Genomic DNA, 16997 nt, shown 5'->3' with positions numbered 1-16997 from the left:
CCTACAGCTTTGTGTAACGGGCCAGACGGGAAATGTTTTAGACTTTGTGGGCATCTGTAATGACTACTCATCTCTGCCATCGGCCTTAAACAGTATGTAAATAAATGAATGTGATTATGTTCCATTATAGACACTAAAATCTGAATTCCTTTTTTTTTTTAAAGATTTTATTTATTTAGTCATGAGAGAGAGAGAGAGAGGCAGAGACACAGGCAGAGGGAGAAGCAGGCTCCATGATGCAGGGAGCCCGATGTAGGACTTGATCCCAGGACTCCAGGATCACATCCTAGGCCAAAGGCAGGCGCTAAACCGCTGAGCCACCCAGGGATCCCCTAAAATCTGAATTCTATAGAGTTTTTACACGTCACAAAATATTATTGTTTTGTTTTGTTCAACCATTAAAAATAGAAACGATTCTTTGCTTGAAGACCATAGGAAGTGGGCTATATTTGGCTCATGGGCCACAGTTTGTAGACCACTGCTCTACACTACTCCTGGCTTTTATAGGGATCATTTCCTGTGTCAGTGGTCCTCATCCTCAGCTTTCCTGCTGTGACATACCCAAAGACTCCCCCAGATATGTCTTTCTGGAGCCAGGTATACAGGGTTCTCCCCTGATAAGCAAGGGGAGATATCTGACTTATCTTTATGTGAGTAAACCCTAACCTCCTACATTTTAGTGTCTTAACTTTCCAAACAATCAGCCCAAGCATGACACAAACTTTCCCTGACCATTGATGTATACAAATAAGGGACAAGTAAAATAATAGGATGCCTGGGATCTGCTTCATAGTTATATACAGGGAGAGGGAGTGAGATGTGTAGGAAACAAGGCTGATCACAGATTGGTAACTCTCAAAGTCCTGCCTGTGGTATACAGTCAAAAGACTATATAATACAAAGGTTTATTTTAATGGACAAAAAAACATTTTGCAAATATATCAGTGAGCACACAGATGCCATCCAAGATTTGTACTTCAGCTGTTAGTGAGAAAGGATACTGAAAGAGACAGATGACAGACATCTAGAACTGAACATAATTAGAAGAAACCTAGCAAAATGAAAAAAAAATCTCACTACTGAATTTCAGTAATTTTTCACTAACATAGACTAGAAGACAGAAGGGTCTATCTGGCTGGGAAATCAAAAGCTGAGAGAGCTACCTTGAAACATTCAAACTTAAAGATGCCTCTAACCCCATGGAGAGGCACCAATCAACTGCCATACTCCCTGAAGTCTGCTCTACTCTATGGACTGTTTTCTTATTTGCTCTCATGAAGAAACCCATCAACACGCTGCCAATTACTGGATTCCACAACATAAAATAATCTGGTGGAGTTCAACTCTGGGATGCAGAAACATACAGAGAAAATAGCCATTCAAGGTCAGACTGCCCTGTGAGGGAAGACCTCTGTTCTCTTGTATTTATTTTATGAGTGTGCTTTCCTTTCCCCAAGTCTGCCTCCTCAAATTCATGTTTTTCTCTCCATTCCTACACCACCACCATCTTCTCCTAAGAAGGCAAATCCCTCCCATCCTTGCCAGAGCCTCAATCCCACTCTGCCCCCTTCAGTCAAGTCAATGTAAAGCTCATGACTCCATGACTATCTTGACTTGACTTGACCACCCCCATCCTTGGGCCCAGAGGCTGGTTTACAGTGTCTTATGGTTTATGCCCAAGATTCTCACCCTCAAAACTTCTAGGTCACCACAAATATTATGGTGTTCTCACTTCTTTTGACACCTCCTATTGCCAAAGCCTTCCCACCCTTTCTGGGTTTCTTACTGACTTCTTGACCAGTTCTTTTATACTTGTCTGTGTTTCTTCCAAGCTATAGCTTTAATTCAAGTGGCTCCTCTCCTCCCCCTTTGGGGGAGCTGACAGCCTGCTTTGTATCTTGTTCCTCAAAGACAAGATATTCCTGCAGGTTCTCCTTCCTAGTTAATGTTTTACTAAATAAATGACTAAAAATGAGCCTCACTAAAAATATCTATCGTCTATCTATCTATCTATCTATCTATCTATCTATCTATCTATCTATCTATCTATCATCTATCCCTGGCTCCCATACATTCTAGCTAGGTGATCTCAAGCAAGTTACTTACCCACAGTTTCTTCAACTGAAAAACAAGGAAGGAATTCTCTCATAATGCAGTAGTGGGAATTGTGGCTAACAGCTATCATTTAATTCTGTAAGGGTTTACAATCTGTGTCAGGTACTGGGCTGACTGCTTTGTATAGATTTGCTTATGACATCTTCAGAACATCCAATGAGAGAGCTAATATCATTATTCTCATTTTATAGATGAGTAAGCTGAGACTCAACGAGCATCAGTAGTGACACAGGTCACCTATCTCAGGTGGCAGAGGCGAGAAGGGGTTCAGATCCTGGAACACATACTTCAGCTACAGTATTCTATCCAAGATACAAAGATAATGACTACATAGCACAGTGCCTTGTGAAAAGCAAGCTTTCCATTAACAGAGCCTAAAATTGAACTTACAAATTGATATGTTTTTACTAGATTATTTCTCCTCCCCTTTGCCCCTAAGAACAGGTGAATTTACCTAATCAACTCAATGTGTGCATTCTCTTTTTATTTTTTTATTATTTTTTAAAGATTTCACCCATTATTTGACAGAGAGAGAGTGAGAGAGCGCATAAGTAGGCAGAGTGGCAGGCAGAAGGAGAGGGAGAAGCAGGCTCCCTGATGACTAGACAGCCCTGAAGCAGGGCTTGATTCCAGGACCCTGGGTTCATGACCTGAGCTGAAGACAGATGCTCAACCGACTGAGCCACCTTGGCGCCCTGTGCATTCTTTTTTTTTTTTTTTAAAGAAATCGATCTTGAAATAATTTTAGGTTTATAGAAGCATTGCAAGAATAGTACATAATGTTCCCATGCACTCTGTACCTTCTCGATGTTAACATCTTACATAACCATGGTACATTTATCAAAATTACAGTACTAACATTGCTACAAGATTATTAATTAAACTATTAAAGGATTTACTAGGATTTCACCAATTTTCCCACTAATGTCCCTTTTCTGTTTCAGGATCCAATCCAGAACCTCACATTATATTTCACCATCACATCTCTGTAGTTTCCTACAATCTGTGAGTTTCCTGGTCTGGTCTGTCTTTCATAAAGTTGACACTTTTGAAGAGTACTGGTCAGTGATTTTGCTGAAGGTCTCTCTACTTAGATCTGAGGTTTTCTTATGATTAAATCAAGATTATGCATTTTTGTGGGCACTTGGGTGGCTCAGTCGGTTAAGTGTCAAACTCTTGTTTTTCGCTCAGGTCATAATCCTGGGGGTGGTGAGATAAAGAGCCGTGTGCTCAGTGGGGAATCTGTTTGAGTATACTCTCTCTCCCTCTGCCCTTCCCCCGACTCACACGTGCATGCTCTCTCAAAGTAAATAAATCTTTAAAAAAAAAAGATTTTTAAATCTTAAAAAAAAAGTATGCATTTTTGGCAAGAATACAACAGAAGTGTTTTGTCCTTTTCGGTACATCACATCAGAGTAATATTATCCTTACCACTTGATTAAGGTAGTGTCATGGGTTGAACTGTATGTATACCCCTAAAAAGATACATTGAGGTTCTACCCCTAAACCTGTGAAAGTGACCTTATTTGAAAACAGGATCTTTGCAGATATAATCAAGTTAGGATGAGGTCATACTAGATTAAAGTGTGTCCTAAATCCAATCACTGGTGTTCTTATAGAAAGAAGATTTAAAGACACAAAGGGAGAAGGCAGTATAATGACAGAGCAACTGGAGTGATGTATCTATAAGCCAAAGAACACCAAGGATTGACAACAAATACCAGAAGCTAGGAAGAGCCAAGGAAGGATTCTCCTGCAGGTTTCTGAGGCCAATACTTTGATTTCAGACTTCTGGTCTCCAGAACGGTGAGAAATAATTTTCTGTTCTAAGCTACCCAGCTTGTGGTACTTTGTTATAGCTGTCCTAGTTAGCGAATATATATATAGTGAATAGTTATCTGTTGGAGTTCTCCCTACAAATTTACTACTCTCTCCATAATTAATACATATATTGGAAGAGATAAATTGTAACTATGTGCATCCTTTTAAATCTAACTCTGTGACTACCCAGCATTTGCAAAACTGCCTTCACTGAAGTGTACATTATCACCCTAGAGGGGATGCCTCCTGGCTGAACTGGGAGGTCAATCCAGGCAAAGTACCCAATAGAGTCAGAGCGGGTTGAAGTGGGCCAGGAGAGGGGCAGCTGATCAGCAGGCAGCGTACAACAGACCATAGGGGCACGTAGGACACGGAGGCAGTGATAAGGAAACCTTCATAGAGCTGTCTGAGCAAGAGGACCAGAGCTACAGGAACACAAAGGGAAGCTTCTCTGGAGCCTGCAAGTGGCTCTCCATCTTATATTTTTGTAAATAGAAAAAGACAATAATGAAATAATGGTCTCTAACTCTAAAATTTCCATGAAGGTTTTTTTTTTTTTTTTTTTTCTGTTCTCTTTTCCCTGGCACAGAGCTAACTGACCTGGTGTCATCTGTTACCAGAAGTTGAAAGGCAGATAATGAGGCCCAAATTCCAACGGAAACCTGGCTTCATTGATTAGGCCAAATGCATTTCAGGATTATTGGTTTCTAACCCACAAGGTGAGCAAAAGGTCTTCAAACTCAGAACTATAATTTTCCTTTAGAGATGCTTATCAGTGCTTTCAACAAAAGGCAACAGACCCTGTGGACTTTGACAAACCACCAGGAACAGTTCCTGGAGGGATCCCTGATACCTTTGTCTTGGCTAATCTCAAAGATGGAGGCCACACCTTTGTGTTTATTCTCTCCAGCTGTGGGTCTGGTTGCCTTGCCCTATGCATCCAAGAGAGATTTGATTTCCTCTGTGATGAAATGGCTTAACTCTCCATATCAGATGCTATAAGAAAAACATCTCAATTTCTTAAAAAAAAAAAAGCTGTGTAGTTTTTTGTTTATTATTTATTTTCGTATTTTTGCTTGCTAGTGGACAGCAAGGAGAGCCTGGATAAATAAAATTCATAGGCCACGCTGAGTTAGTTCAGTCTCATGACAAGCTGCGGGCAGGATATTGGACTGCTATGTTGAGAACCAAACAATTTCTCCAGCCTCCTCTCATGGAAATGCTAAACAGCAGATGATAGAGATGTCACAAGATGGTCTGGGTAGACCCACAAATTAAACCATCAGTTATCAGGGCCATAAAACTGAACATGTGAAGGTTAGAGAGGTTATGTTTATTCCCTGAACATCAAGTCTTCTCAGCCCGCATCACTCAGCACCTGCGGCATCTAGCCAAAGTCTGCCTGTGAGGTGGCTGCTTTTGGGAAGCCTTGATTAAGGGGGAGACATCAGGGAGACATGTGACTGAGTGAAGACAATACTGGCACAAGCCTCTGAAACCTTGCTCAGTCCCTCCCCCAAACAGGGCCTCCCACAAAAAGTAAATAAAAAATGAGGCTCGAAAGAAATGACACTTTCGGACAACTTCTGTGGTCATCCCGGCTTCATTTCCTCCAGGCCTTCTCGTTTCCTTCAAGTCTAAAACACATGCTGGCAAAATGCTATAGCTCCCTAATGTTCGTACAAACTAAATGGCAGAATGAAGGGAAAGAGGGGTGTGGAATGAGGGAGATGGATTTCAGCCAATATACCCTGCAGAAGCAATTAATCTTACTACAAACTCTGAGAGGGCTAATGTTCAGGGCAAACCATTTTGTTTCTGAGGGCAGACGTCAAGCAACTTATTATCTTTATTTTCTGATTATCATTGAATTTGTGCCTCTACATTAGAAAAATAACCTGACCTACTTGTCTGCCATGGGGAAATTCATTTTTGCTGAATGACGGTGATGGGATGGAAAAAAAATGAACCTTGGGAAATAATTCAGTAAAATATGGAACTCTCTCAGAGCTGAAGCAGTCAGCAGCAGCCTAGGTTACGAACATAATCTCTTAGCAGTGCCAGTAAAATAAAACAGAACCACTGTTTCAGACACTGTATTTTTGGCAAATGTTTCACTTTTCAATTACTTTCAAAGTTATTCGTTTCAGTCAACATTATAAGGGTAAGTCAACATTTGTCCTGGCAGCAAGCCCAAATTTGTTATTTTATTAGTCTGCTACTGGTTAAATTGGCCCAAGATTAAACACATCTAATAAATAGCCCTAAAATATTGGAGTTTAGTAGAAGACCACATTCAAGTTCTCTTACACAGGATGTTACCATTAACCTTGGGCAGAGGAGAAATGTACACCCACACCCCAGTTAAGTTCCTTTCAGCAAACGCCAGCCCATTGCCTGCAACTCATTTTGGTCATGCCCAGACATGGCACTACAGACCTTCAGAGAAAGAGGAACCCAAATATTCAGCTCTCTCTGCGGTCCCTGGGTCCATGTCTGCCTTCCGAACATCAAGCAAACTCTTACTGTCTTGAGGCAGACAGGGCCAGATGCTCAGGCCTGAAGTACTTCAAGAGTCTGACCCCCTAAAAAAGTGTTGGGGCTGCCAGCAGAGTCATCCCTCTGTGGCCTTTGAGGAAAGGCCAGCTTTGGGCCCAAGAGATATTTTCTCACCATTAGATTCAGGTTGTGCATTTTTGGCAAGAATGTGCATTTTGTGCCCATCATGCTACACTCATCCGTAGGTCTAGAAAAATGGGGTCAAAGCACACACTGCTGGTTGCAGAATGCCAACAAGGCACCTGGAGGTGGCAGTGGTGGCCTAATCACAGGCACAGGGCCCAGAGGAAGGCCTCTGTGGTTCTGGGGTTTCACAGGCAGTTATTTCCTACTGACTTCTTAGAACTCCTTTGGTGGGATACAAATTCTGCATTTGTTTATCTCTATAAAAGGGAATCCCTGGCTTCCCCTTGGGCTGAGTTGAGGGGAAGAGGGAGAATGCCATTGGAGATCACACCATACTTCAGGTTTGGGAACTGCTGTGTACAGACTAAGGATATTTGCTGAGGCTTCCCCAGAGTTTAGGAAGAAGTGGAAAGTCTCTGCGGCAAGTGACAAAGTTCTTATCATGCTGGCCCAAAGAATGTGTTGATTCTTTGCAAAGGATCTAAGGATAAAATATGAGCCAAACTTCCTGGCCAGAGCACAATGCCCTATAACCTCGGACCAACAATGGAACCTCCATGGGCTTGGTCTCCTCCCCTGTGAAGTGGGGGTGACTCTCCTACCCCTTCACAAAGTTGTTGGGAAGATGACATGAGATCATGTGTGTGCAATGTGCTTGCTACAAGCCTGCCCCATAAGTAAATATCAGATTATTTCTCTTATTTCTGATGCCCAGGGAGAGGTGTGGTCTCTCCCCAAGGCTGCTCTCCTACCCTGGTCCACTTCCTGCAGCACTAGATTTTTGCCCTGGGCCTCTCTGGGATGAAGCTGGAACTCCATGTCACTTGCCACAACACAATCTCACCAATGACATGCTCCTGCTACTACATCTCAGGTTATGAGACCACATATTTTGATTCCACATTCCTGCCTTGCCTTTCTTCCTGCAGTTTTATCATCTGTTTAGTCAAGCTCTAGCTGGATAGAGAAACACTGGGCGTGGTTTGGCAGGATCTAAGGCTATGCCGGAGGAGAGGAAAATGAAATCTCAAGATAAGAACCTGAATTGGGGAAGGGAATCCAAGTGGGTCTTGAGGTCTTCATCAGAACCACCCTACCCAACCCAACATCACTAAATTATGGGCTAGAAGAGCTGGTCTCCAATCTTGTCAGATCCCAGTATGACCTGGGATTAGATACTGATAGGAACCGTGGGTGTTTAGCTCATGTCAGGTGAGCAAGGTGGAATCTCTCCCCCAAATAACAAGTTTCCCTGGGCTTCCAGAAAGGACCATACAGATACACTGGCATGTCCTTTCTGTTTTTCATCCACCTATTATCCTCTGAACCTCAGCATTATCTTCATTTCCCAGAAATGGAAAAAAAAAAAAAAAAAAGCACAGAAATAAAAAAAGATGCTCAGATTTTAATCTCAATGTCCCAAAGGAAGGACAGACTGTTCCAGCTGAATTTGGGATGATCAAATATGTCTCAGGCAAGCAAAGGGACAGCGAGGTCTGCCATCTGACTGAAGACTAGGATGGGACCAGCAATCTCACATACACCTGCTGGGTAAAACCTACAGGGACAAATGACCAAGGGCATGGGGTCAACTGGATGAGAACATGGACCCCCTACTCTTGTGGTCCACTCAACTTCTGTTTTTGGCAAGAACAATATCTGAGTAGACAAGACTTGCAGAAATGTGGCCTCCAGAGAGAATCATAAAATACATTTGCCACACTCCCTGGTCCCCCCCAGCCGGCCCTTCTAGCACAATTTATCTCTTCAAATCATTGAGCCCACGTGCATCCTCAACAGCACATGCCTCCAGTTAGAACCAGGGAACACTGCACTTGCAGGTTTTAGAACAGTCTGCTCTCAACTGAGAACAGAATACACTGAAATCTGATTATTCAAAATGGAAAAAGCTACCAGTGGCACAGCCATAAGGGATTGACTGAATTGGGAATAAAATTTAAAAAATTTAAGCTTTCCTGTTTTCAGCTTTTAGCTGACATCTTACCACCCACTGAGCAATGGTATGTAGAAAAATAAGGTACAAAGTATGCTGTTCGGGAAGCTGAGAGGTAGGTAATCTATAATGGATTCATATGGCCTTTCTGTTGCTCCTACACACTCCAAATAAGCACATGATAACTTCAAAATGTTATCCCTTGGGAGATGTGTAAGTGTGTGTGTGTGTATGTGTGTGTGCATGCACACAGAACACAAGACTACCTTTACTTAAGACAGTTTTCATTCTGTAGCACATTCTTAATGACAGAAATGAAAAATGCCCACTAAGAATGGGTTTTTCCAAAGACTCCTAACAAACACTTGGTTCTCAGTGTTGTACATTTGCAACCTTGAAACATAGTGATTATGTATTATTTCTAACTCTGAGCAATTAATATACAACCAGATGTATTATTATCTACAGTGTATTAAAATTCAGAAGCCTGCAAATTTGGAGAAGAGTGTATCATACACGACAAAGGAGGCAGAAGCCTCAGGCAAATTGAACTCCAATAAAAAATATACATATTAAATAAAAAAAAGTCACAAGAGAGAAAATGAATAAACAATGAAGTTGACTTAAAAGAAAAGAAGTAGACACAAACCTGTGATTTGACTGTTTGGTTTGTAAAAAAAATGTTGGTTTAGCCATTGGAGATTCAGTGGTAAGGGATGCCAGTAAGAGTTTCCAGAAAAGACAAAGGCAGTTTTGTGGTAAAAGAAAAATGTTATTTATTGTGGCAGAAAGGGGCAAATTCCCATGAGTCTTCCAGCTCAGGCCGTCCACAGATGGGAGGGTTCTTTTGGAAGACCACATGGGGTCTAATCTGGCAAGATTTCCCTGGAAAAGTTTCCTCCAGGGATGAAGGGAAAAGTCTCACTGGCCGGATGCTTGCACCTCCTGCCCCACCATTTAGAAGTGAGGCTCTGGGGCTGCTCCTGAATTTATAAAGCAGGGCTGTACAGAGTGTTAGGGGCCATGTAACCCTGCAAAGCCTCCAGAATGGTTATTAAATTACATACTGCTGGGTTCCTTACTTACAGATTCTGGCAATTTTCTAGAAATAGAGACGTCGTCCCACACCTAACCCAAGTGTGATTCATCTCTTCTATCAACTAGAGAAGGAAGTGCTAGACGATGGGGGACCCTTATGTGGGGACTCTAAGAGCCATGGAGTCACCCTGTGCCAGGTGTTGGCACACACACACTCATCTATACCATACAGCAACCCCATCACCTCATTTTATAAAAGAGAAAGCAGGTGTTCAGAGAAGTAAAGTGACTTGCCCCAAGTCATACCTAGTAGGAGCTGCAATTGAAATTCAAATCTACCTGACTTGAAAGCCCTCCCTGCCACCCCCCACACCAGCTTCCCTAGATACACAACTTCCTCTTACAACACAATAGCAACAATACTGACAATGACTTCATGCCAGGCTGTGCCAAAGTGCTCTCTATGCACGATTTCCTTGATTTCTCTTAAGTTAGTACTATTAATATACCCATTTCATAAAACTGATGGAACTGAGGTTCAGAGGGGTTAAGAACTTTTCCTAAGGTTACACAGCCAGTGGCAGAGCCAGGACTGAGCCCAAGGCTGTTCCTCAGCGAGACCTGTGATTTTAACCATAGCCCTGCTCATCTCCTAAACCCTGTGGGAAATAAAGATGGTAGAACAGGGCAATGCAGACTGAGGCAGGAAGTGGAAAATTTGAAGCTGTTTATTCCACATTCAAGCCCTGTCACTCTGGAGTCAGCAGCCTCCCTTGTCTTCCCCCTGCCCTGTACCCACCAGGATCTTCGAGAGCCCAGCCAGGTGCACAGGTGCTCTGCTTATGTGCCTCAGTGGACATAGCCCTTTGTTAGGGCAAACCTGGGGAATGGTGTGTGAACATCCAGCACCAGGGGGCTCATTGGATGACCACCTCCCAGTACTGTCCCCTCGAAGTCTGTCAAAATCCCCAGTGAGATTGCCTGCTTCCCCATCCCTCTTTCCACTGATTGACAATCACTGCCTGTTTGTTAGGGTTCTGAATGACTCAGTCAAACTAAAGTACAAGTTCCTTGAGGAGAGAAAGCATGCCTTTCCCTTTTAAATTCAGGAGAAATTGTTAGACTGTGGTCTCAATAAATATTTACTGACAATCACAGAGCAATTAAGGGTCATTTTTAGTTGTGTGGTTCTTCACCAAGTTGTGTCCATCACGCTATGGAACTTCCCCACATTTCTAACAAAGGATCTATTTATAATTAAAGCACGCTGCTAATGAATAGGGCAGGAAGAACTCGCAAAGCAACCTAATCCTCCTCACCTGCGCTGGGTCTGTCCCTGTGGTTGGAGCTTGGTTCCCAGATGACATGGATCAGATGGGAGCCAGCCTTGTGGATGGATGACATGCTCTTCATCTCCCATGACCAGGGTGCTTCTCTACCCTGAGCTCACACTCCTGCTTGAAAGTCATTCTGGGAACATCAGAAAATCATACTAGTTTTTTTTTTTCATCCTGCCTGGCAGGAATGAACATGAATCTTGCCAGTGTGCTTCGGAACATCTTTTGTTTTTTAAAAAAAATAGTGGCCAGGGCCAACTCAAATCCCTGGGAAATCGGGTGGGTATTTCCTACAAGGGAAGGAGTGATCTCCCAGCAGACCCCTTGAGAGGATGATCAGCCACAGCTTCTACTCAACTGATGTACACTGTAAATAGATGCTGCTATTGTTGCTACTTATCTGTGGAATACTTGCTTTGTGGAAGCCTTCTGCATGCTCATTCATCTTTCCAGTTCCCTTGGAAACTCTTATTTACAGATAAGGAAACTGAGGCTTTAGAGGATGAGTCATTGTCCAAGGTCTCCTGGCTCACAAGTAGCCAATTTGGGATTCAGACAAGGCTCAGTCTATCCTTAAATCCAAATTCCTAACCACCACTCTGGGACTACCCCAAATTAAAATATAACCTTGCTCAATCCTGCTCTTGGGGTGAAGGGGAAAAGGAAGAAGATGGGTTAAATGACTTCAGCTGGAACTTGGGAACTTGAAGCTTTGAAAAGAAAGAAAACGATTTTTGTTCTTAGAACAGAAATCCAATTAAAAAAAATTGCTGGTGATCCCTGGGTGGCTCAGCGGTTTAGCACCTGCCTTTGGTCCAGGGCGTGGTCCTGGAGTCCCAGGATTGAGTCCCGAATCAGGCTTCCGGCATGGAGCCTACTTCTCCCTCCGCCTGTGCCTCTGCCCAACCCCCCTCTCTGTGTCTATCATGAATAAATAAATAAAATCTTTAAAAAAAATTGCTAACATCTAGTCCAGGATAATTTTATATGACACACTAAAGTCCATCTTTATCTGTTAAAAAAATCTTGATATTTGAAATCTGGGTCCTATGTTCGAAGTCCAAATTTAAGATTTAGTCTGTATGCAGCTGTACCCAAACTTGGGAACCTATTGCTGCAGAGCTCTGGCCAGAGAAGAGCCCTCAGAACACACGCAATGTGCAGTTTCCAAACTCTCAGTACCATTGTGACAACTTTTTTTTTTTGCCAATGTACATACCACCTGAACTATTACATAGTTAATATTTCCTTAAGTTACTCATCTTTTACTTAAGTAACCATATTATAAAAACAAACACTATCACTGCCTTGGCTCTAAGTAGAAAATACTTGAAAAAATGAACCCTATTGTTAAATTCTTATTAGATACTCTTGCCTGCCTGAAGCTTCTAAGCCTGAGGCCTGAGTTGTGTTAAAAAGGGGAACCAGCAAGTGCTCGAAAGGTATTAAAGACACATTAACTCCAAACTAAGACTTTCTCCTCAGCATGATCAAAAGGATCAGGACAGGAAGAGAACTGAAAAGAGAAAGGGATTCAAAATTACTGTATGTGTCCTATCTCTGTATCCCCCTTGTCCCTGGTATCTGTTCGGGCTACCACAAATGGTATGAAACCCACCTTCTGGTAAAAAAGTGACTAAGCCAGTGTTCTCATTCCAGAATCAAAGACTCTGAGGTCCCCTGAGTCTACTTGTGTCCTGTCCCCAAGTAGTAGGGAGATTCTTTTAAGAATCAGCTTAGAAATCAATGCTGCTAAAGAAATTGAGATTTAAGCTTTTAAGAGTTCTCCAAAGCAAGTCCCCATTCCTTGCTGCTGAGTCAGAACATAGCTCACTCCCCTCGGCCCTTAGAGAGTGGACATAAAGCATTCAGAAACTAATAAGAGAAAACCAACCCTCTTCAAACACGCTCCCTTTCAAAGCTGTCCAACTTAAGTCACCAAACAGCTGAGCCAGAAGGTGACTTTTCACATGTCTGTGGTTGACACTTAAGTTACCATCAATTTTTTTCTTCTTGTAATAGTCTGTTTCCTTCTTCACAGTGGTTTCAGACCCCTTCTGCAAGACCACACCCAGAACATCCAATGTAACCACCAACCAGTAAGGAGAATAACTAAAGGTGTGTGAGAATAAACAAGACCCAAAAACCTAACAGGATACCGATAAGCCACCCCAACCTGTGCAAAGTCAAACATATGAATAGTCTTCACCAGTGACCTTTAATTATCTTCTCTATTTGCCTGGGGTTGTTCTTCACATGCCTGCATCACTTGGGGATTATGAAATGTTAGCATTTCAGTGTAAGATAACACTGGAGAGGGATGCTTGCACTGGCCTTGTGTTGGGGCCAGAGAGCACACAGACTTACTAATTGTCCCCCTCAGGTATCAGGCCTGTAGCTCTTTCTCTTTCCACTCACTGGCTGCTTCCCTTTTTTTCTGTGGCTTCTTCCTCCAGGAAGTCTCCAAAGTTCCAAATCTGACAATGGTGGCAACAGCTAAACATTTAACTTTACATATTTTTTTCAAGGTCCTGACATAGGCTCTCAGTTTTATTTTGCTCAGGTTGCCAATTTCTCATGGTATCTATGGAAACCATCCCTTAGAGGGGGAGGGAATGCTCTATTTCTCTTTACCATTTAATTATCACCTCTGCTGCAAACATTAGATCTGCAGGATCTGAGCTCAGGAAGACATCATTTTAAGGGATGTCATCTACATGTACAAAAGTTTCTGTCTATCCATTTTTTTGTGGGCTTCTTGTTTAACACCAATCATACATCAAATATAAAGTAAGCTTTGCACTTGAATCTGGAGTGCAGGCCATGGGATGGACCCACCAGTCCACTGGCTCCCAAGTGAGGTCTCTGCATGCAGTGTTCTAAATTTATTGGCATTCACTTTGAACACCAAAAATATAGCTCTGCTTACCACCAACCTGAGAGGTCAAGGCTGGGCAAGGAAGGCCCAACATTTTGGCCCTGCCTCCTAATGTCTCTGAATCTCTGTTTCTTCAGTTGACAAACAAAGAGGACAGTCCTTGCCTTGGTCAGCCTCCCTCAGCCTGTGCAAGGTTCAAAGGAGATCATATATATGAAAATAGCTGCCTGCTATTTGAACACAGGGCAGCATTGCTGTGAATTTAGTGAGCATAGTGACAGAAGGAGAGGGGCATGGGTAGAAATATCTCTTCCCTGACTTCTCTACATCCCATGTGCATACATATACATTTAAATGGGCTATATCATGTGTGTAATTATGCTCCACTTTTTTCCTTTTTAATTTTTTACAAAAACATTAAAGCATTTCTGTTGCCTAGCGTGCAATGCCTCAAATGATGCCACTGATGCCTGTGCCAGAGGCCGTGCTACACGGAGCCATTTCCTCATTATAGGTCAGAGGGATTGTTGGTTTTTCTGTTTTAAAAATAAGGAGGGATGCTAAACTGAAATCAGACAACTGGACTTCAAGCTTCAGCTCTGCTATGCCCAGTTGTGTGATCCTGTGAAAATTATTGAATATCTCTGATTCTCAGGATCCTAATCTTTAAAGTGGGGATAATTATACCCAAGTGAGGAAAAGAATATAAAAATGCTTTGGAACCTATAAAATGCACAAAAATACAGTATAATCATTACTGTAAATAATATCATTATGAACAACTTTGGACACATAGCATTCTTCCTCCTAAGAGCTAGAATACTGGGTCCAGAGATTTGAACCTTTTTTGTGTTTTAATATATACTGATGAATACCCTCATTCTCCACAGATGCATGTTATTTCCCTGCAACATCCCTAGGACTGGGTTCTATCATATCTTTAAAATATTTGTGATGTCAGGGGGGTGCCTGGGTGGCTCAGTCAGTTAAGTGTCTGCCTTTAGCTTAAGTCATGATCCCAGGATCCTGGAATCGAGTCCCTCATCCTCCTGTTTGTGCTCTCTCTTCCTATCTCTCTCTGTCTCAAATAAATAAAATCTTTAAAAAAAATATTTGTGATGTCAATTAGGTATGAAACAGCACCTATTATACCTTTTTCATTTCTATAGCTTCTATTAGAGTGAACATTTAAACAATCTTTACTTTCACAGTTCCTTGTCTGTGAACTACCTATTAATGCCTCTTTGCCCATTTATCAATGGACATCTCGGAAGGTTCTTTTACATTTGTATAAATTACATGACAAAAATATTAATCTTCAGTCTGGCATCTCTATTTCAAAAATTCTCTTCAATGTATTAGTCTACCTCTTTTGTCTAAGGAAGCACATTAAACCCAACAAACACCTTGTTTGTTGATATAACATTATATACAGTGTCTCTGTGGGCTAATCAATGCTCAAGATGTCCAGGGACACTGAGGATGTCTGGTGCAAACAAGCAAGGAAGAGAAAGAGATTGGATAGTATGTTCCATTTGGAAAAGTTAGAGGAACCAGGACGTCTAGCCAAAAGAAACAAGCTCCTGGGGGAAGCATGTGTGTGTGTGTGTGTGTGTGTGTGTGTGTGTGTATACACATGTGTGCATGTGTGTGTGCAGAGTGGGAGTAGTTAGGGAAAAAGGGTTTTCAAATATTTAAGGAGATGCCTTAATGCCTCTTAAACACATGAGAAAATATTACTGTGTAATATTCAGTTGGAGAAAGCAATGTTACTATTAAGAGAGGATTTTTTTCATGATGCATACTGAACAAAGACCGAATGTACAGGCTCAGAAGGTAATGAGCTCTCTGTCTTTGGAGATGTTTAAGCAGAGATTGAAAGGATCCAACAGCAGATTAGCACTGGGCTCCATGTTCTCAACAGGCCTTTCCTACTCTAAGGTTCTCGAATGCAATGACCCTGGGTCATTTCCTGGAGGCTAGTTTTGTTTGTTTGTTTCATAAATCCCCGGAAAAAAAAAAAAAAAGATTGTTTTGCTACTCCTTACCTCCTCATCTTAAGAGTCAGAAGAGGGGGGAAAATCCAGTGAATTTACCATTAAGATTTCTGGTTCTGCTCCAATCAATTGAAGTTTAGTAATAATCAGACCTGCCTTCTCACAAAAGAACACAATGGCTCAAACACAGAAGGTCCAGACACAAGTGTTTCTAGACTTAAGAAGAAACCACTCCTTTACCGGGCAGTGGGAGGTTCAGAAGCCTTTCTTGATTAACGTGTGACATAGCCTCTTCTAAGCTAATAACCGGTGTCAATTTATAAAAAATGGAAGGCATTAGAAACCCACTGGCCTTCATTCTTGACAGTCCATGAGTCGATATAAAAATAAATGGCAATGCAATCACAGCAATTTCCTCATTTTGTGTGTGACCTGTACACATTACCAACGCTGACAAACTATGGAAGGCAACTGCATGCATACATCATAAATGAAGTAGCCCTTCTAGAGTACACAGGCCATTAATAACAATTACATGTGCACAGGGCTTTGCAAAATTAGGATATGATCAGTAATTTATTTTCATTCAGTTGTTATAAAAACAGTGGCACCAGTCCAGGATTTTATAGGCAATTGCAGAGTGACTTGAGAAAATGACACAATTTGCAAGTATCCAGATGGAATCAGGGCCTTCCAGTTATTGGTTTAGGTGGAAGGCTGGTGGTTAATGTAGATAAGCAAAATGACTAATTGCAGAACTAACGGTGTCATCTCCACAGAGCTGAGCATGCGGAATTCTGCCAAAGATCAGCTTTTTGGTGTTGAGAAACACAGAACGGAAGTTGCCAAAACCTTCCCTCATGGAGGCTTACAATTCCTACTCCTTTGGGTTTGTAGCCATTCTGTGAAGTGGGCTCTCTGAGTAATGGCAGGGTCTCCCATCCAGAAACTCAGGAAAAAGTAGGCTTTTGACCGTGAAGCTATTTGCTCCAGCAAATCCTTCATGTGTTATGTGGTGAGGAGACCAGTGATTTAGTCATTTAGACTCAATGTGATGTGGTTGGGAAAGTACAGACTTCAGGGTCAGAGTAGGGTGTGAATCTTGGCTCCTCCACCTAGTAGCTCAACCATCCTAGAAAGGCTATTACCCAGCTCTGAGCCTCAGCTTCTTC

At 42.0% G+C, this 16997-nt stretch overlaps 1 protein-coding gene across 4 annotated transcripts in view; it reads right to left on the bottom strand.

The window, feature by feature from the left end:
* ARHGEF3 (Rho guanine nucleotide exchange factor 3) overlaps positions 1-16997 on the bottom strand; it is a 304371-nt gene that overhangs the window by 48687 nt on the left and 238687 nt on the right. Inside the window, exon 1 of one of the 4 annotated variants that reach the window (XM_038566119.1) lies at positions 10933-11048. The exons of the other annotated variants lie outside the window; for them this stretch is intronic. Coding sequence (XP_038422047.1) covers positions 10933-10980 — 48 coding nt within the window. The 5' untranslated portion in view covers positions 10981-11048. Of the gene's footprint in view, positions 1-10932; positions 11049-16997 lie in introns of those variants that run through there. 4 annotated transcript variants of the gene reach the window in all.

Source organism: Canis lupus, chromosome 20 (genome assembly GCF_011100685.1).
Source record: "Canis lupus familiaris isolate Mischka breed German Shepherd chromosome 20, alternate assembly UU_Cfam_GSD_1.0, whole genome shotgun sequence".
Classification (NCBI taxonomy): domain Eukaryota; kingdom Metazoa; phylum Chordata; class Mammalia; order Carnivora; family Canidae; genus Canis; species Canis lupus.
Note: the sequence above shows the minus strand (reverse complement) of the source record. Positions and strands in the feature narration are given on the sequence as shown.